The following is a 23,258-nucleotide window of genomic DNA, read 5'->3' as shown; positions in this document are numbered from 1 at the left end:
ATCAATATTATATCAAGCAAATAAGATGGCAGAGAGTACAAATAAAGGATGTTGACGGCTAAGGTTAAATAAGGGACGTTGACGGCTAAGGTTGAAATTTCACAAAAGATACATATATGAATACGGTCGAGATCATTGGCAACTTCTGTGGTGGGTACTGATACATATTGAAATATCAAAACCCAAGTCGACCTCCTTCGGTCAACAAAAGAAAAGGTCATCCACGTCCATTACGTTGATATAAAATCGTGCATCCCAAAACGTGTGGCAACAAATAAAGGACGTTGACGGCTAAGGTTGATATTTCACAAAAGATACATATATGAATACGGTCGAGATCATTGGCAACTTCTGTGGTGGGTACTGATACATATTGAAATATCAAAACCCAAGTCAACCTTCTTCGGTCAACAAAAGAAAAAGTCATCCACGTCCATTACGTTGATATAAAATCATGCATCCCAAAACGTGTGGCAACAAATAAAGGACGTTGACGGCTAAGATTAAATAAAGGACGTTGACGGCCAAGGTTGAAATTTCACAAAAAATACATATATGAATACGGTCGAGATCATTGGCAACTTCTGTGGTGGGTACTGATACATATTGAAATATCAAAACCCAAGTCAACCTCCTTCGGTCAACAAAAGAAAAAGTCATCCACGTCCATTACGTTGATATAAAATCGTGCATCCCAAAACGTGTGGCAACAAATAAAGGACGTTGACAGCTAAGGTTAAATAAAGGACGTTGATGGCCAAGGTTGAAATTTCACAAAAGATACATATATGAATACGGTCGAGATCATTGGCAACTTCTTTGGTGGGTACTGATACATATTGAAATATCAAAACCCAAGTCAACCTCCTTCGGTCAACAAAAGAAAAAGTCATCCACGTCCATTACGTTTGGCCTTCCATGGATTTTTGCCGGGAATCAGTACTGGTGACTATCGAATCCTATCTCATCTTCTCACTTCATCATTTACAAGATTTCTTCACATATCTATTTTTGCTTTTCACAAATCTTTTTTAATTTTAAGCAGTCAAATCAAATGAGTTGAAGAATATTAATTATAAAAAATTAATAAAAATGTGTAAAAGATAAAAATAAATGCTGACAGAAAATACAGTCGCTTTTAATGCCCAAAGCCTATCTCAATCATTGGAAAAGTAAACTACCGTAGCATAGTAGTTCATATATAGTTGGCAATGGCGTTGGGATATTAATGGCAAAACTTAATGCCCAAGGCCCAACATTGACATATGTAACGCCACAATTGCTAGTTCATATATAGTTGCAAGAGATTTTTCAATGTGATCAGTATACGAGATGGTACACCACGTGTCATTATACAAATAGTGGGATATGTGTGCTCAAAAGTTAATAACTTAAAAAATAAAATTTCCCACAACTTCTATTAAAACATGAGGTGTACCATTTGTGTTCTCGTCACAATTAAAAATTTCTTATATAGTTGCAAAAACTCAACAATTCCTTCCAATCCACCAAATACAACAGCAACAAAGCTTTGAAACACGCATGAGAAAGAAGATGAAAGGTGTTTAAAATGATAATTGGGTGTTTGGTTAGTAAGATACAAATATTGGGATAAAGTTGCTTTCTCTTAGTCCATTTAATTGGGACTTTAATATTTTGTATGTACATAAACGACTTTGCCTTTTCTCGGTCTATATATTTGCTAGCATCTAGAAAAATTCGTAGATTGCTAGCATCTAGAAAAATTCATTGTTGCATACCAGTCAACGAATTAAGATCCAACTTTTGAGTCTTGACTAATAGTATCAACTAGAAAATCCGCCCGCGTGTTGTGGTGGGAACAACTGTTTCATGCGTAACTCGCATGAATAAGACATATTTAACCTGAATACATTTAACACAATCATGAATGAACACAGGAACACACGAGTGAATGAGATCGTTTATCAGAACTTTGTGTAATCATGTTAACTACAAACTGAGAAATGACTTTCTTTCCTGCATAAAAATTTACTAAAGAAACAGTACTTACGTAATCATGTTAACTACAAACTGCACTACAAAAAATTTGAAGTATTTCCAAATATGTTGAAATCTGAAAGAAAAAATATGATAATTCTTCTGACTGCATAAGATTATACAATAAACATAAGATGGTGTGATCTCATAAAACTCAGTATTTACGAGAAAGGAAGATATAAACATACGCAATCCGCTGTCAGACTTGCCAAATAGATCTCATAAAACTCAGTATTTAGGAGAAAGGAAGATAATCTTGCCAAATAGATCTCATAAAACTCAGTATTTCTAATTCGTTTTCAGACTTGCCAAATGTAATCCCATAAAACTCAGTATTTAGGAGAAAGGAAGATAATCTTCAAACATAAACTTAACCATCAAATTCAGTTCTTAAAACCGAAAGAAAAGAATATGGTTTCTTAGTTTCTTACCCAAATCCACCAATTTGATCAAATTTCTGCAGCACAGCTTGAAATCTGTTTGAAATGATCTCCATGAACACGAATCTTATACATGCAAAACACTTTAGATGAAGTTGTGAGAATGGGTGGTGATGAAATTGAAGAAACCGCCAAATTCCAAACAAATTTTAGACATACAATAAGATTTTAACACTCATAAAAGTGTTTTAGAATCCACAAATTTAAACGAAAAACTGTATAAAATCATGAAAAATTTAATAAAACCCAATTATATGAATAACTCTTCCCGAAAACAGGACATTTAATGCAGAAAGCTCAAACTATAATAATTGATGAACCAAATATTTTCAATTGAATTTATCCTTTCAATTGGTAGGTATTTTTGTTTATCCTCGTATCTTTCAATTGCCACCCAAAACTAACATCTGAGAGAACCTTGCACTTCTTATCTTTAAAAGCATGAATGGTGAACTAAATAAAAGAATAAGAATCTGCAATGAACTAAATAAAAACAGACTTTTTACAAACATTATTCGCACAAAAATTAAAACTGTATTGAGAAACTCACCATCCCATTTCTCACGAATATGTATGATGCCAAAACCAATATTGACAGTCCCATTAAAGGCATGAACATCATACAGTGAATTGCACATAAAGGACAACATTATCAAGCATACCTTAACCTTAAGGTGGAATTGGATACGATCATTATCAAGTCTTCATCTCTGACACTAAGAGCACTCAGCATCTCAGAATTCCTCATCTACCATCATATAGCAGCTGCTGCCGCTGAAGCAGTACCAATGTCTGCTCATATGTATCGAAAAACATATCACGCATTCGTTATACATTTCTCTATTAATTACTCAGCTAACTGAATTTAAAATTAGCTTCCAAACCAAAAAAGTTCTAAACTTTTAATTTTGCAATCACATTCAGTTCTTCATCTCTTACTCTAAATCCCAATTACAGAAATATCTAAACTTTACTTCAATTTAATATTGTTTTCTCCAAAAACAGCACAATCCCACAAAAATAAAGTAAAAAAAAAACAACAGCAATATACCATGAATTAAATTAAAATTCTCACCTCCACCTCCAGCAGAGCTTTCGCATTCTCAACCTGTCGCCTAAAAAAAAAAAAAATCAAATCAAATCAAATTCAAGTAAAAATAAAAAAGAGAACTTGAATATAGCAACCCTACTCCCCCTCTATCTCCCTCTCTCCCTCTCCCTCTGCAATTCACGCGTGCACCCCCTCCCTCTATAACCCTCCCCGTGAAACCCCTAAACCCCACGCGTAGGCCCTATATCTTCTGGCTGGGACCTCATGAATACTCCACATCACCTCTATTCCATCGAACCATGGCCTCGGTCAAATCGAAACCAACCAGAGCCCACTCCCCATAACCCTACCACCCTCCCCAATATCCCACCCCTGTGATCTTCACCTTCTTCAATCTGTCCCCATAACCCTATATCAATTGGATTTTAATGGTAAGTAAAACAGTTGTATAATGAACAAACAATGAAAGAAGGAAGCCAAATGATGAGAATGAAAAGAAGAGAATTCAAACACATTGAGAATATTAGTTTTAGATTTTGAGAGCATATTTATTCCATTACCTTTTACCTTTCCTCTCTTTTAGCAACAGACAATAGTCATTAAATTTCTTCTCATGGCGTGTGTGTTGTGAGCTTGGTGAAGCCATGTGATCCTAATTTCTTTTTTTTTTTGGAAAAAATTATACAAATGGTACGGTTTCAACTGTACATGTTTAACCTCAGTGTTTTTCAATTTCAGTTTTACCTTTACAATCCATTAATTTTCCTATCCAAAATGTTTTGAAAAATAAATCTATAGCTGCTAACGGTCCATATGTTTCATGCTGTCAGACTCTGCAATCTAAAAATTCATGTAAATGCAGAGGTTTGGCTGAAGGAGAGGCATCGAAGAAATCCAGAAATCCTTCCATGGCAAACTTAGTTGTACACCCATGGCATGTGTGTTGTGTGCTAGATGCCCCCTCTTTTAACAACACGCAATAGCTTATGCAAATGCAAAGAGACTTCAACATGTTTCATTTAAAATAAGTTTACATTTTGTGGCAAATGCATATGGCGAAATAGTCTATAAGTAATCATATTGGCAACCAAACAGAACAGTTCAAAAAGTTCAATGGAAATATAAATTGCACAAAAAAAAAAAAACTTGAATTTCCAAACCCACAAAATAAAAAATTCAATCAGGTTAAATGTAAGAAGAAATACCAAGAACTGAGAGCTGCAGACAATCAAAATGCTCATGATCTTGGTCGTGCTGATGAAATCCAAATCTGTACTTTCATGTCCTCCAACTCGGTCAATTCCTTGAGAAGCTTCGATATCCCCAACAATGTCTCCTCTTCGTGGCTGTGGCCATGGTTGTGCCAACTGCCATGGATCTCTCTCCTTCTAACCAGACACCACTTCTACCCTTTCTCCTTTCAAACTTACCTTTCATCATATGCGTTAACAGAAACAATAACTTTGGTCAGTGCATTCAAACCAAACCCATAAATCAATTCCTAAAATCAACTGCAAATCACAAATTTACCCAAAAAAATCCCGCAAAGACCCAAAATCCCTGAAAATTACCATATTAGCACTCCCTCCACCCCAAAATTAGAAAATTAGAACATAGAATATGAAACATTGTACCTAGAAAGCAAGGAATCGATAATTTAGGAGGTTTCCCAGGACAATAATGAGCTTTTAAATATCATATTCCCATATGGATGCACAAATACAGAGAGACACTACAGAGACCAATGAAAAAATATAGAGACACTCAGAGACTCAACAGACACCATTCATAGATCCATGACTTAGAATTTCTCAGATCCGGTTGAAATTAATAAAAAAAAATCAGGGATGTGAATTTATACCTCTGATAGTCTGAGCTCCGTTACCCTGATTCCTTTGCCGGCTTGGGGCAAACCTGATGAGATTGGCGATTAGGGGATACGAATTCAAAATAAAAATTTCTAGTAGTCATCGTCGCTGCTGAAGTAGTCATCGTCCTCGGATTCCATCGTTGTCCGACCACAAAAACCTAATGGCGGCCGGAGAACCACAGAACCAAGAGTAAAAAACGGAGTGCGGGAGAGAGAAGCAGCAAAAATACAGAGAAGATGGCAAGAGAGGGGAGAAATGGAAAGCAGACAAACAAAAAGCAACATGGGTGCTAGCCAATTTCCCAAACCCCACTTCTGCTAAAGCTACATGCTATTGATTATGATTAAAAACTAAATTAATCATATCATTAATCGCTAATAAATAATGGGTTATGTTTGTTTTCATGAATTCAGGCTCAAAATACGAACTGTAAATCCAAATTTTGAAATTTAATTGCTTTAATTATCTCCTTACCCGATAAAGCCGGACGATTACTGATCACTAAGCATCCAATTCTTGAAAACTACCGAAATCAAAACAACAACTTCCACTCAATTTCTCAGCAACAGAAAGATCAAGCCAAATCAAAACCAACTTTCAAATTGCACAAAAGAGTCAAAATTTAATTGCTATACAGAACTATCGGTTCAATCGAAAACAATTAGAATTCGAGACCCTACCTCCTCCATTCTCTGAGAGCGAAGCCCTCCTCAGGCAGCATATCCAATGGAGCCAGCAAAACTGGATCGTCGGACCCGCCAAACCCTCCATCAAAGCCCTGGCCGTTCGACTCGGCGTAGATCAATGGAGGAGAGAAGGCCTCCGATGCCGGCTGAGTGGCGAAAGCGTCGTCTACAGCGGAGCTGTGGAAGATTGGGGAATCGGTGGCGGAGTCCTTGAGCGACTCGGAGTCGACAAAGGAGTCGAATCGCAGGGAGGAGAGTCAGGGGTTGTAGCCCAGGTAACCGTTGTGCAGGTGTGTTGAGGGTTCTTGAGTTAATTGAACCATTAAACGTGCAACTGCTTTACAAACCTGCGAGTCAGTAACTGGTAAAACATGAGCTTGTACCGGCGAAAGCCATAATGGAAAATCCCCGGCATAATGCTCTATAAGGACCCCAAAAAATCGCTTCAATGACCCAAGAACAGCTCTATGAATCATGATAGGCCGCTTCTTTTCAGAGTTTGAGTCAGCATATGTTAAGTCAAAACGCTGTGGTAGGTTAAAATCAACCTGTACAATTTTGGAAATACAAAAGATCAAACAATTTAAAATAACAATAATAAGTGGCTTTAGTCTATCAAACAAATCCATGTAATTTGCTCAATTCAAAAAACATGCCCAAATCTCTAATGAACATTTTACAAAGTGATACAGAGATAGACGGGGCATCCTCAACTTAAGATCAATCTCATTATCCCGTCATGAGTTCAGGATTAACCTGTATAGTTGAGCACTGCCACTTCCTTCCAAGGGCATCCTCAACTTAAGATCAATCTTTGGACCATAAAAGGCACCACCACCTTCATCAATTTGATAGCTCCAACCTTTATCATCCAAAGCATCTCTAAGGGCAGATGTTGCTTTTACGGTTTCACCCATAAATCATCATCTCCAACAGCTTTCTCTGGCCTCTTAGAGAGATTGACCTCATATTTGATGAAGCCAAATTGCAACAAAAGTTCTTCGGTAAGATCTAGGACACCCCTAATACATCTTTGATCTGATCTTCTAGACAAAATATGCGGCATCATCCTGCAACAGGTCCCGAGGTTAAACAAAAAAAAAAAAAACTTTATACACCTAGGATTATAGACTAACAGTTTGCAAATACTAACACCATACCTGAGTAAAACCTCTTACACGAAAAAGACCATGCAAGTTTCCAGATAATTTGTATCTATATACGGCTCCCAACTCAGCAACTCAAATAGGAAATTCATGATATGAGTGAGGCTTCCTTTTGTAAACCAAGATATGAAAGGGGCAGTTCATCGGTCGAAGCTAATAAAGTTCATCCTCAACATTCATTTGATCATACACATTCTCCTTGTAGTAATCCAGATGACCACTTATCTGCCAAAGGTTCACCTTTGCAACATGTGGAGTATACAGCAGATCATAACCACGCTCTATGTGGATCTTTTTCCACAAATCTTCCATTACATGCCTCACAATAGCACCCTTCAGATGCCAGAACACTAAACCCCCACCAGCATCATTCTGTGAAAATTCAACAATGAAAATGTTCAATGCAAGAATCCTCATAATTACAAAAAATGGGATTGCTAACTGATAAATCTGTGTAAACAGCAGAAAGAGATTCAGGGCAATTCTGAGTACCTGTATAGAAAACAGGTCAAGAACTTGACCAAGGCGCCTGTGATCTCGACATTTAGCTTCCTCTTTGAATGGCCTTCAATTGATCCTCACTCTCCCATGCAGTGCCATAGATCCTCTGCAGCATTGGTTTCTTTTCATCTCCTCTCCAGTAGGCACCAGCAATAGACTCAAGTTCGACAACTTTTCTGTTAATATTTCCAGTTTTTTTCAACATGGGGCCATGCACATAGGTCCCACCATTCATCACCTACGAAGAATTCGGCATACTATGAGGAATTATGACATAAAGACAGTCCAATATGACAGGATGCTAGTTCAAAACACAATCAAATCCCAGTACAAGCATGCATATGTGTAAACATAAGTATAATTTGGTTAGCTTGACCAAAAGGTTCCTCCCACCTTCAAATTAGTCTCCTTTTCAACCTGCATATCAATAACTCATTTTTAAAGAGCACCAACAACATTGTTTTCCCTGAGCACAGCCCCGCCATCTCTTTTTTATTCCTTTATGCACAGTTCCTGCACATTAAATCATCACCTTCCATACTATATTGAGCCTGAAAATAGTGAAACCCTTACCAATATGATATACGGTAACGGGATCTTCTTTAATACTATCCAAAATTTCCAATTTGTATGGTTCGTTGAGAGCGGTTATTCTTTTGTGAGCTTCATCTCTTGAAACTTCTTCTCATATGAGTGGTAAGTTTCTTCCAATGATGCGATCCTACAAATCACAAAAGAAATGCTCATGAATAGTTTTCAATAGTTTCATGGTTCCAAAACTTTGATACAAACATGATAACTTATACAGAAATTCCACTTACCTTCTCTTTCTTGATTCTCTTCAACTCTTTGTCCGTCAAAGGCTCCATATCAAAATCATAATAGTACGCATTTTCTATCCACGGACCAATTGTCACTTTTGCATCCGGGAAGAGCTTTTGAACAGCCATGGCCATCACGTGTGCACACTGCAGTCAAACACGTATAAATAGTTCATCACCATAACAGCGGAAAAGGCACCATTAATACCAAACTACAAGGAAATTCAGAAAAAAATGAACATAGCTCGACCTCAACACTTTATCAAAATATAGAAACCCATGTATCTTCTCACATTCCCAAAAACAGGATGAAAATTTTCGCAGCTTATGTACTGCTGTACACCCATTTTTCCATGTGCTATTCGATCAAATTTCAAATTACCGAAAAGTTATGTTCTTATTTTCTTCATCCTCACTTCCTCATTCTTCACAACAGAATCAGGTGACAATTAGTAACGTAGAATTGAAAATAGTTGATTAAAAGCATCAAACTTTCAAAAACGGGAAGCTCCTAAGAGTCTAAAAGTTCAACAGGAAAGCACTCCTACTTCAATTTAACATACACAATTATAAATCCAATCCAAAGCAATGAAATTTCAATAAATACCGTGTGTCGAATTGTGATGAGGCTTTCGGAGGACTCGTTGGTTGGAAGCACGACTTTCTCAGGCTTATCAGCTACCTCCATCTGGGCATCCTTCAATTTGTCGTCTTGGGTCGAGATCTGAGCCTCCGTGGCCATCGCCGAGGAGGTGGAGACTCCATTTCAGCCGCCGTAGAGGGACAGAGCCCCGAACTCGGAGCTCAGTGACGAAGCGCAGTGTTTAACTGGGGAAAGCAAAGAAGAGGTCTTTAGGAGAGGGATTGAGAGGAAGGAAGAAGAAGTGGCCATTGCCATTCTCTGAAGGATTAACATCTGGGTTGTGTTTGGATTTCAGAATTATGATTGGGTTCGTGTGCAACGGTGGAGGGTGAGTGAGAGTGGCGTTCGTGACTGCATTTGTCCCTCGGACGCCTTAGAAAAGGCGAAGATCGAGAGCGACTGAAGCAGAGGCTTGTGAGAGAGAAGTTGGACACGTAATCATCCCCTCACCAAATCCCACACGGCCGGCGGTCCCACACGGCGATGATCAAAGTGTGGATCACAAAACCGAAAATTCCAATCCGAACGGAACTTCCAGCCCAAAGACCCAAAACCCTTTCTGAAGCCCAGTGGCAATTTTGCAAATAACGTTAAATCAGGGGGCAGAGAGACTCGGTGGCAATTTAGTAAATAAACTGAAATGTACCCCAAAATTGCACAGTGCCACCTCTCCCCTAATTTAGACTAAAGTAATTATAATGTTCTGAAAGACAAATTCATATTACATAATTTTTCATTTTTTTTCAAAAATTATTTAGAAATGTATATGGCTATAACTTTTTATCTAATTATTTGTTATTATTTGGATTAATTTGCAATTTTAGGTTTATGTGTTACTGATTTTGTTTTCCAGTCTCTAAAATTCATCTTCACTCCCTAACAAAAAAAACACTATCTTAATTTAAGAATAACGGGCGTCGAAGAAAACATACAAAATCACAATAAAACAATTAGCGTTTAAATAGGAAAAGAAGGATTCTGATATTTATTTTATTCCCTAAGAAAAGCTTCAAAGTCCAAAATCTCTGAATTGTAAAGCTGAACCTGATACATTTCCAAGTGTTTTTAACTATTAGACATAAAACCTTAGATCTCAAAGCCAACGGTTTTCATTCGTTCAAAAAGAATAAACAAACAACCAGTACAAAACCATGGACTTTATTATCTTCAATGTTCAAAAACTCACAAAACTTTTTTAAGTTCGAAGCCCTCTTTTTACTGAGGGATCCAATTAAATTAAAAAAATTATGCAAATAATCTTTGGCAAGTCCAACCGAATTGTAGACTGAACGAATAACTAGACTAATGGGAAAAATTGCAAAGCCAATATCCAACGAATGAGACATTATTTACACCATGCATCCATTGACACATGGACCTGTGAGGTGTACAATGGTGTGCAGTGCAGGGGAAGAGACAACGTACGCATGCTATGAGAAATTTTTAGTACGTTGAAAATACAGTACATCAAGTGTCGTAATATAATTAGTTGAATTTTTTTTTTTAAATTTTCAATTAATTGTATTATTACACTTAATGTATCGAAATGTATTTCTGGTACACAAGAAAATCTCTAGCATACTGCTTCCATAGACCTTGCAACAAATGGCAAAGCAGCAAATACTCACCAAGAAAGAGGTCAAACTTGGTAATTTACCCCATGAAAGTCCGCCATTTTCTCAGTTGGCAAAAATTCTAGGACAATACTTTGCACTCACTAGAATATTGAATACCTATATAATCAATTTTCAATTTGACGTAATAATATTTTAATACATGTTATATTATTTGAAAAAATAATAGACATGTTATTTAGTTTGTCTTGAGCTTTAAAAACAAAGAATCTTGTCATTGGGGGTGAACCGAACATGATGTTTATGCGTAATTTGGTAACAAAAAAGGGGACACTAGAATCCAATTAAAACTCGTCACATGGTAAGTTTTTAAAATATATCTTATCATCCTTCTATTTTAAATTTTCCATAATTATCTTTTTTACTAATAATATACACCAAGAGATTAATCTAACCGTTCATATTTTTTTCCTCTCCTTCTTTCTCTCTGCCGTTGCAGTCTTCTTCCCAGTTTCTTTACTTTCTTCATAAGGACACGAGAAGAAAGAAAGAAAAACTAATCTTCTCCAACTATCAGGGAATGAAAAGTTAAAAAAAAATTCAATTTCATAAACGACCACATACCTCATCGTGGACCAACTGTTTGAATTTATGGTTGGCAATCTCTTCACACCGAATCGTAGCAACCATAACCTAATTAAATTACAGTATGTGTACATAATATCCTGACGCAGGGACAACACCCCTTCTATCGCCAGCAAGCCCTCCTAGAGAAAGCCATCTCTCTTTCTTTCTCTTTTGTGATGCGTCCATCTCAGCCTCCCCAAGCAACTCGGCCGCGGCGTTGCTGCAGGCCATGGCGAACAGTTCCACTCAAAAATCCGTCCAATTTGAGCGAGAGTCAAAGAACCCGGGGAGGAATCGGACCTCGTAGTTTTGGATGTGGTTCGCCAGCGAAAATGAGCACCAAAAATTTTGGTCTCGGATCTTCGACCTGGGTCCCCATCGACAAAATCGAACAACACAGATGGACGGTAGTGTATGTGTGTGTCTGAGGGTTTGAAATTAGGGGAACGACGGCTGAGCTATGTGAAATTCGGTGAGATGACATAGAGCCGGGAGTGATGATGAGTTTTGGGCTGGTTTGGGGATGGAGTCGGCGACAGTGAGACTTGGATTGGATTTAGATTTGGCGGCAGAGAGTAATGGGTTTTCGGTTGGTTTGGGGAGATGTTGCTTTATTTAGTTGTAGGGATTTTAGGGGTAGTCGAACTAAGATTTTAAGGGATATTAAGAGATTTTAAAAGAGTGATAGATTTAATAGGATTTAAGAAGGTTTAAGACTCTTACAAAATTTATATGGATTTTAAAGAATTTGAATGAATTTAGTTTGTAGATTTTGATGGATTGTGGTAGATTTTCATATAATTTTTTTTATTGAAATAAAAAAAGGGAAAATCTTCCCAATGGAGCTCTGAATATTTTCAATTTCTGGAGCTTTAGGGTGCTGTGCTGCTTCTGCGACTGGGTCTTGCAAAAAAATATGGTGTATTTGCATAGAGGGTTGTGACTGAAATTGCAGCGAAGGAAACTGAGTCTTGGGGGTGTTAATTGGAGTTATTGTACGAATTGGTATTGTCCGTTGGGCGCCCTCGCAGCTTTGATGGTTTTAACTTACCATGTCCAAAGAACTGCCTTCCTCCTCTCCAGGCCCTGCCCCCGCCAATATATTTAGTCTTTAAATTTTCCAATTGTATGCTTTTCTTGTACAATGTGATGCAACTACAGTCATGTTTTCTAATGATCCTTTGCTCGTCTGTGACTACTTATTCAGCAGCAGTAGCAGTAGATGGAAAAGGATTTGAAATCCTAGGAGGTGAAGTTGGATTCTTTTTAATTTTTGTTATATATACTTCTTACTTTCAAATCCCACAAAATCCACAACTTATTGAAATCCTCTAAAATCTTAGGGGGTGTAGTCAAATAAGGATTTAGAGGGATTTTAAAGGATTTTAAAAGACTTTAGAATCGAGGAGTAGTCAACTAGGATTTTAAAAGAATTTAAGAGAGTCCATTCAAATACAGGGGTAGTCAACTAAAGGATTTTAAAATATTTTAGGATACTGGGATAGTCAACTAGGATTTTAAAGGATTTATATTGAGTCTATGCAAATCTATATGTATTAAAAAATTTATAGATTTTGTAGGATTTGAGAATAGATGGTAAGCTTAAAAAGACTATAAAGAATCATACCTCCACCCTTAGGATTTATTTCAACCCCCTTTGATCTATCTCTCTCTCTCTCTCTCTCTCTCTCTCTCTCTTTCTCTCTCTCTCTCTCTCCACTCTACAACCGAGCTTTCTTTCTTTCTCTCTTCCCATTTCATTGAGAATATTTCTTCTTATTTAGATTGCTTTTTGGAGGTGTATAACACACAAAGGCAAATCAAGCTAATTATCCACTGCATCCCTCCCTGACGAGGTAATCTGAGCTTCATTGCTAATATTGATATCGTTTTCCTACTTACATAGGAGTGAACCTATTTACAGTGTTGTCGCAATACATAGTTAGAGATAGGGTTAATTCAAGTTTTGGTTAAGTATACTGTATATATTCGTTTGTAAATTGCATGGATGTTTTTAGAGATAGGGTTCTTCTTGAAATTTCGTAAATACCAATGTGATTGGTATGGGTTGACTATTGAATCCCTCTAATTGTTGTTGTTTGTGTCTCTTCATGGTTGAACAATATATTTTCTTTAATGCGTCAACAATGCTTTGATGTCGGTTACTTGTGAGAAGTTTTTCGTTACTTTTGTAAGGTTGATGTAACGCTGAAGCAGTTATTCCATTTTATGATTTTGAGGTCCTCTGCAACGAGGAATAAAATGGTAGTGGCAGAAAATGGCATGTGCTATGTCCAATTAAAACATGGAGGGTAGGGAGAACTAGGTGAAGTTCTTAAATTTTCTTTTCAAGTTTTTATTATTTTTAATCTTTATTTTCTATTTAAAAAATAATTTTTTTTTAAATACAATAAATCTCTCAAAATCCATTCAAATCTTTAATCAAAATCCATAAGAATCCTTAAAAATCCATCTAAAAGTTGTAAGGATTCTACAATCCTTTGAAATCTGTCACTTTATAAAGTCTTTTAAAATCCTGTGAAATCCAAATTGACTACACCCTCCTTAATTTTTTGAGTACACTTAGATTTGGATGAATTTTGAAATCCTTTAATTAATCGACCATACCTAAATTTGAATGAATTCTAAAATCCTTTAAAATCTTTTAGTTGAACACACTAAGATTTTAAAGTCTTTTAAAATCTTCTCAAATCTAAGTTTGACTACATCCCCTTAATTGTTGGTGCGTGGAGAAGGAGGGTTTGAAGATTTATAAGGTGGGGTTTTAAAGAAAAAAAAATCATATTTTAATTTTTCTTTCTTAGAAATCTAAAACAAATTTATTTTTATTTGTCCCATGTGGCATGTTATTGACTGCCACTTCAGTAAAATAATGGGATCTGTAGTTGTCACACAATTAAGTAACGGTGAAATTAACGTTTTGACTAACGTATATATAGTATTGAAATAGAATAATACGTAATGTAGGAGATTGAAATATTTTAAAGATGTTGTATAATGTTGTATTAGAAACCAAACTAGAGGGTGCAAATTCTAATTTACCCAAAAAAGAAAGTGACGTACTGGCTCTGAAATGTTTGCTAAATTAATGGAATATGGCCCATAGAGGAACAAGTTTGACCAAATTTACAATCCTAAGCACTAATCTAATTTTCATTCAGAGGAAAGAAAACATGTAGCCGAAATAACCCAATCAGAATGCCAAACAAATTGGTGCAACTATGTAAACCTCAAACCTGTGTTTTTCATTTTTTCTTCCCAAGTGAAAATGTAAAACTGGTTTTCAGTTACTATGTCAAATATTCAGCATGCTATATATCTAGCAAAACTATATGATAATAAATAGGACAAAAGACGTTAATACACGATGTCGATGATTTGATATGTGTATATTTAAACTATTTCGAAACGTGGTTCAACGATCACAATTGTTTAGTTTTTAAATTCTATTTTAAAATTAATTCATGCAAAAATTGTTTTTGGTGTTGGCATTTGCATTTCTCACTCTTAGAGTCTTATGTGTTTTTTTTTGTTCTTTCGAACTATTATTGGCACTCCACATACATCATTATGCCGCTCTAAAAAAGAAAAGAGAATAAAAATAACGCGCGTAAATGCTATGTATATTTGTATGTGAAATATGATTCCCCTTTCCAGTATCTTTAAGTGTCAATAAATTGTGCAAAGAATGAGACTAAAGGGAATAGAGCTCTCATTGGGTTCCATGTAAAGTTATTTACTTCGTCTCTCGTTCATACATGTAACTAAAGATTAAAAACTTTGATATGGAAAAACTTTATTTAGTATCTTTACAAAAGGTCAACTTTTTAGATTGACTTTTAATCAACACCCTTAATTACTTGTTGTGAAATCATACACACAAATATTGAATTTTCATGCCACTTGTAGCTGGCTGCTGGTATTTCTCCCCGGCAGGCTGCCAAGGTTGATTGATTGGGCTCGCGCTCAAGCTCGACTCAACCGACCACTATGGTCAACGTATAATGAGAAAGTAATCTACATAAATCCAGTAGTGACTTTGATAATCAGAAAGTAATCTCTCAACTTGTTTGTGATTATAGTTGCTTTGATACCATCATAGGGACTTTTATCATACTTACAAATTGATTTTGGTATACCCATTCGTAGGTTTAAAATTTTTGTCAAACCCAAAAGTTACCTTGCTGGGTATATTTAAAAAGTAGTTTAATTAATCAATATTACTATGGTAGTTTTCAGGTATATGTTAAATGGAATGAATCCTTTTGGTTTTATTTTTAAAACTACGTATCTGTGGTAAGGAGGGATACCTATTGAAGTTTTGAATTTCTAGTAAATCTGATCATCAGGTGCTTAAAGATTTGAATTTTTAAAGTGGTTCCACAAAAATTTGCAAAGTGGATGTTATGTTGAAAAATTTGCGGTAGATTGTTCGGGGTTTAGGGTTTAGTTGAAAAAGATATACCAAAAAAAAAAAAACTAGGTAATGGGGCATTATATTTTGATTTTATATTTTGGGGGGTTTTGTGTTTGAACTTTTTTAGTATTTTTTTTTAGATACAGCCTACAAATGTAGACCCAAAGGTTGGACATAATCATTACTTTCTATTACAATTATTAAAGTTAATTATCTTTTATATAGAAAGCCGGAGGCCGGTTTTGGTGTCACCGGCCTCGACAAAAGAATTGGACGCAAATGCCTGTCGGCCAAAACAAATTCGAAACGGCTAAAATGAATGCACAAAATTATCCAAGGGTAATTTTGTCATAAAGCTATTTTTAAAGAACGAAGTCGCTGGAAGGTTTCAGTTGCCATCCTCTTTTCTGCTTCTTTCTTTCCGTCTCTCTCTGATCTCAAACCCTAATTTTTCTGTCTTTCTGATCTCATCTCTCTACTCGCGCCGATCAGTCGAACACCGTCCGGGAATGCGTCTCCGAATTCATTAGCTTCGTCACCAGCGAGGAATTTTCACCTCTCTCTCTATCTCTCGTTCTCTGTCTACCGTTGGGTAATTGTCTGCTTTGAATGTAATGTGCTTGGGAGTGTAAATTTGGATTTTAAATGGGTTTTTTGTTCAAATTTTTTGGTTGTGATTTTGGGAATTTTGTTTTGTAGCTTCGGATTATAGGTGATGATGGTTAATTTGGTTTTGTTTTCGATTTCAGGAGATTGGGTTTTTCGAGTTTGTGACTTTTCTTTGAAGCCTGCGAAGACATGTGTGTTTAAGGTCAGTGATTTTGAAATTCCAAGGTTTTGATTCTACTTGCAGCCTGAGGTGTGATTTTAACCCAGATTAGTTAATATAATTAATTTTTTTTTTCTGATTATGTAACTGAAGTAGCTAAAGTTAAGAAAGAACAATTGTGGCTTAAAGTCTTCATATTGCTGAAATAGCTACAGTTGAGAAAGAACAGTTGGAGCTTAGAGTCTTGCACTTGGGAGTGTAAATTTGGATTTATAAATGGGTTTTTTTGTTTAAATATTTGGGTTGTAATATTGGGGATTTTGTTTGTGGCTTCGAATTATGGGTGATGGTGGTTAATTTGGTTTTGTTTTTGGTTTCAGGAGATCCGGTTTTTCGGGTTTCTGACGTTTCTTTGCAGCCTGCGAAGGCCTCTGTATTTAAGGTCAGCATTTTTAAAATTCTACGCTTTTTATTAGATTTGCAGCCTGACATGTAATTTTAAAGCTGAAATTTCCAAGCTTTTCAATTAATCTTAAATCAGATTAGTTAATTATATAAAATAATTTTTTTTTTCTTTCTATTATGTAGCTGAAATAGCTAAAGTTGAGAATGTTGGATCTGTTGCCTTAGGGAAGAAATTTTAAACCTACAAAAGCTTGGTTTTCAGGAAATCGCCAATCCTGCAGACACTTTGGGTTTCCTGGTGAGTTCTCCGACTTATTTGTTTCGGGTTTGAGTTCTCTTTTCTTTGTTCAAATTTTTGTTGACTTTAATTTTAAAAATCGAGGTTTTTTTTTGTTCAATGATTTTGTCCATCTTATTAGCTTTCTCACCAGAGATCTCCGCCATCACAGCTCCACCAAACTCGCTGATAGCGTCCACTCTCTCAAACCAGGTACAACTTCTTTCACTTTCTTTTGTTTCCGGGAAAATTTAGGGCTCGAAAGTGTGTAGAATTTTAGAAGTAAAAAAAAATCTCAATCTTTATGTTGTCCTGTACAACCATCTTATTCTACCATTGTAGCATAAAGTTGCACATATTATTTGGTTTGTAGATAGAATTATTTGTGTTTTTTAGTACGGGAATTTGTAGTCAACATATCATTTTCTGCAAGACTGAAGATTAGTCTGTAATGGATATACAGATCTTTGAGAGGACACCCATCATTTGGCTGATTGCATAGGATTGCTACATCTGAACACTGTACAGGTATAGTTTCTTTTTATATTACCTTGAATTAACAAAAAATGGTACTTATCTTCGTTAATTTGAGAAGATAAGAACTGTTTGTTGTCAATTCAAGGTGACATTAGCTTCTCCTCAACTATTGTCTGCCCTGTTCCTTTTACTTTTATGTCTACCTTTTTTGTTAACAAATCGTTTGGCCTCCCATTTTTTACCACACTTATAGATTACAGTAAAATCAAGCTTAAATGAGATAGTTTTAGGAGGAATTTAGGTTTATTTGTGGCTGTGAAGTTTAATATTTAGTTAATTACATTTACAGGCGATGAGATAGTTTTTGCCTATTCTTCCACTTGGTTTTTGAACTGCACAGAATTATGGTTTTGTAAAATTGACAGTCAGCCCGTGCATTAAATGGACTGTTTATTATCTTTGAGTTAATTAGATTCAAGCAATTGAGGTTGAATAACTTTTTGATCATCAATTGTTGATGTGCTACTTATCTAATTGGGTACGTTGTATATATGCATGACCTGATGGTATTCCTTTAAATTACTTATATGCAAAAATTGTTTTCTGTGATGGTTCTAAATGATTTGTTAGATGCTATTTTGGCTTCAGTTGTTTTTCTTTTTCTTCTACTGATCATTTCCTATGTGGTTGATTTATAGGCCTCTAGAAGTTTGAATTGTGATTGGAAATTGCAGTCCACACATGGAGTATAGGTGTAACCACTACTTATTTTTCTTATTACTTTTCCTTTAAATGTCTTTTGAGTCTGAGATTGAGTCTCTGTAGATTGTAAATTTCAGACACATGCATACTTCAGTGCATACAAGAAAGCCAATGTTTTTCTTTTAGGTATAAAGAGCCAAATACGTTATCTTCAATGAATGCTTTGCTGTTTTTACTTTTAATTGTTTAGTTTAATGGTTGTTTGGATCCTTAAAAATATTCTTCGTTCAAATGTCTTTTTGGATGGATAATTAAATCGATATACATTGTGTTACCTTTTGCTGTATCAGATTTGTCATTTTCTTACTGGCTTCAGTTCTTTCTTTTTTTTGGTTTGTTCTGTATATTTACATGGGTTTTGTCTGTTCATTTCTTTTTTTCTGGATATCGTTTAGATTGATATTGTGAATGTGTTGTTTGGTTCTGTTTTTTATTTCAGGAGGTGCGGCTTTTTGTATTTTTGGCCTTTTTTATCAGCTGTTGTAACATTTTTGTAATAGATGTGAGTAATTTACATATTTTTTCAAGCCTTTCTCTAAGCAAGTAATAATTTTTTATGAAAGTTGTGAGACTTCACTTCTATATTATCTCATGGTTAAATGTGTTTGATGTTATTTTATGAATATGTTAAATGGGTTAAGATGCATATTGTTGTTTACAGAGTAAAAAATAGTTAGCTGCTGTTTTTTGTGTTTTGGGGATTTTATCAGATTTGAAAGAAGACGGAGACGAAATTAATTTTGAACAATCTGTGTGTGGGGAATGCAACATATCGGATTTAGGTTATACTGTGCAAAGTTTTATTGTGTGTTGTTATATGCGCTATACCATTTCTATGTAGGCTTCGAAAGTTATTCATGAGCTTTTATAAGCAATTTCCATATTTTAAGCTGTCATTTTGGGTTCTTTTCCATTAGGTCATTAGCTACTGAATGATGGAGAAATGAGGACCATGTCATTGATTTTGGGTTCTTTTTATAATTTTCTGATTTTGGGGTTTTGCAGGGAGCGCTGATGTACTGATTTTATGGGTTTTTTTTGTCCTTGCAGGATTTTGGGTCTTTGAAATGGTTACGTGTTGTTTTTAACCTTTTGGTTCTCGTGTGTTCTGTTCTTCATTGCTTCGTGATTCTCATTTTTCAGTATTGGGTAATGGAAATTTGTAAAAATAGTCAGTACGTTTTTTTAGAAAGTTGGCATTTTTAGTTATATTTTATGTTTAATCCCAAATGTAAGACTGGAAAATAATTGAAATGATGGTTTTTTAAAAACTCTTAATTTTTTTTTTCTTCTAGGATTTAAAAGCATCTTTTCCCGATTGGTTACAAGGGTTATGTTCTCTATAATTGGTTCACCATGTTTGATTAATTCTAAGTTTTGTACTACTAAGTTTTGTCTTCTGTGTAATGAGATATTTCTTTTGGTCTTTCAGATTTCGGCATGGGAAAGTTCACCTTGTCTAATTAGATTGTGTATGCCTTCAGTTCTTTATTTAATTGTTCTGTTTGCGTTCGGTGCGATGATCAAAATTTTATATGTTTGGAATTATTCACTTAACACCAATTTGTTACATTCAGGTCTCCACCCCACACTTCACAAGTTCAATAGAAGACGGTTCTGTAGATTGTGTCTGCAATTAGATAAGAGATCAACCGTTATTTTGTTATCATTTAAATTATATAAGTCGCACGTAGAACGCCTTAATTACAAAAGGGTCTTCCGCACGCGCGTGAGTGCGTGTAGGGAGGCTAGTATTAACTAAAGTTGATTTGAATGTGATGACGATGGCAACCACTAACAATAAAACAACAATCTCCTTAATCTAGGGGAAAGAACCAACAGGTGAGGAAGAAAAGAAAGGAGGAAAGAGAGCTCTGCTCATGCAAATGTCAGTGTACATGTGAAGCAGAAATTTCTCTTTCGTGTTGTTTATCTCTGTCTAGCTTTGGTATTTTGAGGGTCTCCGAGAATACAATAAACTGTGACTTGGTCTCAAAGCTTTCTTGCTATATGATATCATATAAGTAAATGCTAGAATGCTAAGTTTTAACCAAGACCATACTCAAGCAAAATATAAATACAAAAGTCCATTTTAAAATGAAGGTTGTGATTTATCGAAAGATGTTTCGTAAACATAGGAATTATGGATATGTAGGCATATGTATTTTAGCATTATGTGATGAATAGGTTTATTTTCTTTGGGTATTGCATATCATGATCACCACAGTGATGTTTGATGTTCTTCTTCAGGTGCTTCTTGGGGATGTTGGAGCTGGGAAATCAAGTTTGGGGTTGCGCTTTGTAAAAGAACAATTCGTTGAATTCCAGGTTTGTTCTATATCTTTCAAAGGATGCATTTTCTTTTTTATCCATACCTTTACTTTTATAGTATGTTATTACAAGAATCAATTGCCACCCTTAGTTGGTGGTATTATCTTTACAACACATTCAAAGCAGCGAATAAAATCGCACTTGCTATTTTTTCTATCAATTGGACTACTAGAAAACTATAGAAATATTTGGTGAAAGCAATGAAAAAATCATTATGATTGATCTGCAAAGAAGCTCTAATAAGTTACAAGAGAGTAGCAATGTAAATTGAACTACTTATTTTATGGATCAATTCACCTATCTCTTGCTTTTTCTTTCATTTGGAGATAATTGTGTAAATGTGTGGTTTTGTGAGCGTTACTCATGTGTTGTCTGAATTGCTACATTTAAGAATGCGATTGTATTTCTGTAGCATTTTCAGTTAATTTTTCTACGAATGTTATTCATGGTTTGAAAACCTGTAGCAAAGCGCGGGCATTCTTGCTAGTGATATTGATTCTGGAAGCATGCCGAAACAAGGTTGTTTGATCGCAATTCACAAGAATTGCTCCTCCAATTAGGCTTCCACAACATCAATAACCCTTACGTTGATATGTACTTCCATTACACCAAGGACGCCATGTCGATCGTGGAATTCCACAAAACTCTGATGAACCAAGTGCTTCCCTTGGCCTGGTCGCATAATCCTCTAACCACACACAAACTCATCTGCAATTTCATAGACAGACGCGGCGACGGTGAAAAACGCAACCAAGACGAAGCTTTCTTCACAGCGGCGGTTTGGCTCCACCAGAACCACTCGAAAACCCTTGCATACAATCTTGTGCCAATTTCCGGCTCCTTTGGACATATCCTACACCTTCCCTGCATTCTTTTGCAAGTTTTACGAGGCGAAGCTCACTTGAAATTTACTGGAAGGACGAGGGAAGAGGCGGATTCAAACGGAATGGTGAAGGTCAAGGATGCCAAGTCAGAGGTAAGCGAATTGTTGTTGAGGAGGAAGGTGATCCACACGGCCAACAAGGCGGCTCAGAAATACAAGCGCGACGTTGATTATTGCTTCTTGCACAACCGTGTTTTGGATATTTTTGCCCAGAGCCTCAAGTTTGATATTGAAAAATTTCATCATCATAAGGACCATGACCATGACCATCATGATGATTATTGCTTGGAGATTACCCAAGTAGTTACCTTTTTGCCTACCATCGCTGATCATCATATGTTGTTCGAAAACATTGCGAGGAAGGTTTTCCGGTCAGAATCATGCCTCTGAGAAGGGGATAGTAGTCTTTGTTGTATTGACCGACTGATGAAGGAGGTTTTGTCGCCCTTGAGAAAAACTATGGCGCCAGAGGCCAGGGTACCTGCCAACCGGTGGGGTTATAGAGCGGAGTACAAGCGAGAGCAACTGGCTGTAGCTAATGAGGTTGATCCTGGCGTGCAGCGCTGCTTTCGCATGACATATTAAGCTATATCAAGTATTTTGAGCTTGAGCAAGAGGCTGATGTTAAGTGGAAGGAAATGATGGAGGTCTACTCAAATCAGGGGAAGCAGAAGAATTGGTTGGATGAGTGATGTCGACAACACCTTGTCGGTGGGTTTGGCTTTGGGGCTTTTGTTGCTTCAATTGAGTGATGAGCCGTGGAAGGGAAATGTGGTCACCTAAAGCAAAGACCCTCAGCTGCATTCGATACAAGGCGAGGATCTTAATTGGAGGGCCGAATATATGCAAACTTTGATCAAAAGCCAGGACTGGACGGCTGATTTCGGGAACGTGTTCGATGTGATTCTAGAAGAGGTAGTGAATGCGAATTTGAAGCTAAATAAGATGGTCAAGAAGGTGTTTGCCTTGACCACATACAAACACTTCTTGACAGGCAGCAACTTCAGCTTCTGGGGGGAGATTAAGATGTCTCCCTTTGTTCTTCTAGTTTATGCTACTGCTTTCACTTCTCCAAAGCTCTCCTTTCTTTGAGTTCTGATGAGACTAAGAGAAAGTATATATAGGGGCATATGTGTTGCTAATAAGTGTGTGTGTGTGTGTGTTTGTGTGTGTGTGTGTATATACATGTAATTAATACTTTTGTAGAGGAGCAAAGTGAGTGACAAGAACTAAAAAAGTGGGACTGGAAAACGGTAGGCTTATAACGTTCAAATTCTAACAGTCACTTTGAGTGGGGCAATAAAAACGAATAAAATGTGGGGCCTGGACTTGTTGCCTCAAGTGATCTGGCACTGGCACTTCCAAATGTAAAGAAAAAGGGCACAAAGACAACTAGATGAGCACCATAGCCTTAAATGGGTTGATCTTACTTTGGAATTTTTGGTTGATTCGAGGTTATTTTTCAATTGGGATTTGCTTTGGTGAGCATGAACTTCCCTACATTTTCGTTTTACCCA

General features: G+C 36.2%; 1 protein-coding gene, 1 long non-coding RNA gene and 1 pseudogene across 32 annotated transcripts in view; 2 read left to right on the top strand and 1 right to left on the bottom strand.

Annotated features, from left to right (window-relative positions):
* Window positions 1-9,653, bottom strand: part of LOC103933255 — a 35,803-nt pseudogene extending 26,150 nt beyond the window's left edge.
* The window catches only part of LOC125476539, a 44,293-nt gene that overhangs the window by 17,679 nt on the left and 3,356 nt on the right, over window positions 1-23,258 (top strand). The window contains exons 1-13 of one of the 31 annotated variants that reach the window (XR_007257845.1): window positions 16,229-16,429; window positions 16,587-16,648; window positions 16,987-17,048; window positions 17,195-17,309; window positions 17,431-17,501; window positions 17,752-17,816; window positions 18,464-18,517; window positions 18,967-19,029; window positions 19,578-19,676; window positions 19,960-19,999; window positions 20,105-20,415; window positions 20,778-20,855; window positions 21,323-23,170. This is a non-coding gene — a long non-coding RNA (uncharacterized LOC125476539). The other 30 variants (XR_007257847.1, XR_007257846.1, XR_007257850.1 and 27 more) reach the window with 30 other exon arrangements.
* Window positions 4,716-6,615, top strand: LOC125476538. Its single transcript, XM_048582783.1, has 3 exons — window positions 4,716-4,950; window positions 5,372-5,424; window positions 6,062-6,615. Exons 1-3 carry the CDS (start codon window positions 4,865-4,867, stop codon window positions 6,364-6,366), a joined length of 444 nt encoding a protein of 147 aa, XP_048438740.1. The 5' UTR covers window positions 4,716-4,864; the 3' UTR covers window positions 6,367-6,615.

This window comes from the organism of the source record quoted next, unplaced genomic scaffold (genome assembly GCF_019419815.1).
Source record: "Pyrus x bretschneideri cultivar Hongxiangsu unplaced genomic scaffold, Pyrus_bretschneideri_v1 Contig19, whole genome shotgun sequence".
In the NCBI taxonomy this organism is placed as follows: Eukaryota; Viridiplantae; Streptophyta; class Magnoliopsida; order Rosales; family Rosaceae; genus Pyrus; species Pyrus x bretschneideri.
This window is presented reverse-complemented; position numbering and strand designations above follow the sequence as displayed.

Excerpts from the sequence above, each read along its gene's own strand:
- LOC125476538 (XM_048582783.1), top strand. The coding sequence starts at position 4,865 with ATGGTTGTGCCAACTGCCATGGATCTCTCTCCTTCTAACCAGACACCA. Across the intron at positions 4,951-5,371 it reads TCAAACTTACCTTTCATCAT|CTCTGATAGTCTGAGCTCCG; the intron begins ATGCGTTAACAG and ends GTGAATTTATAC. Across the intron at positions 5,425-6,061 it reads TTTGCCGGCTTGGGGCAAAC|CTCCTCCATTCTCTGAGAGC; the intron begins CTGATGAGATTG and ends TCGAGACCCTAC.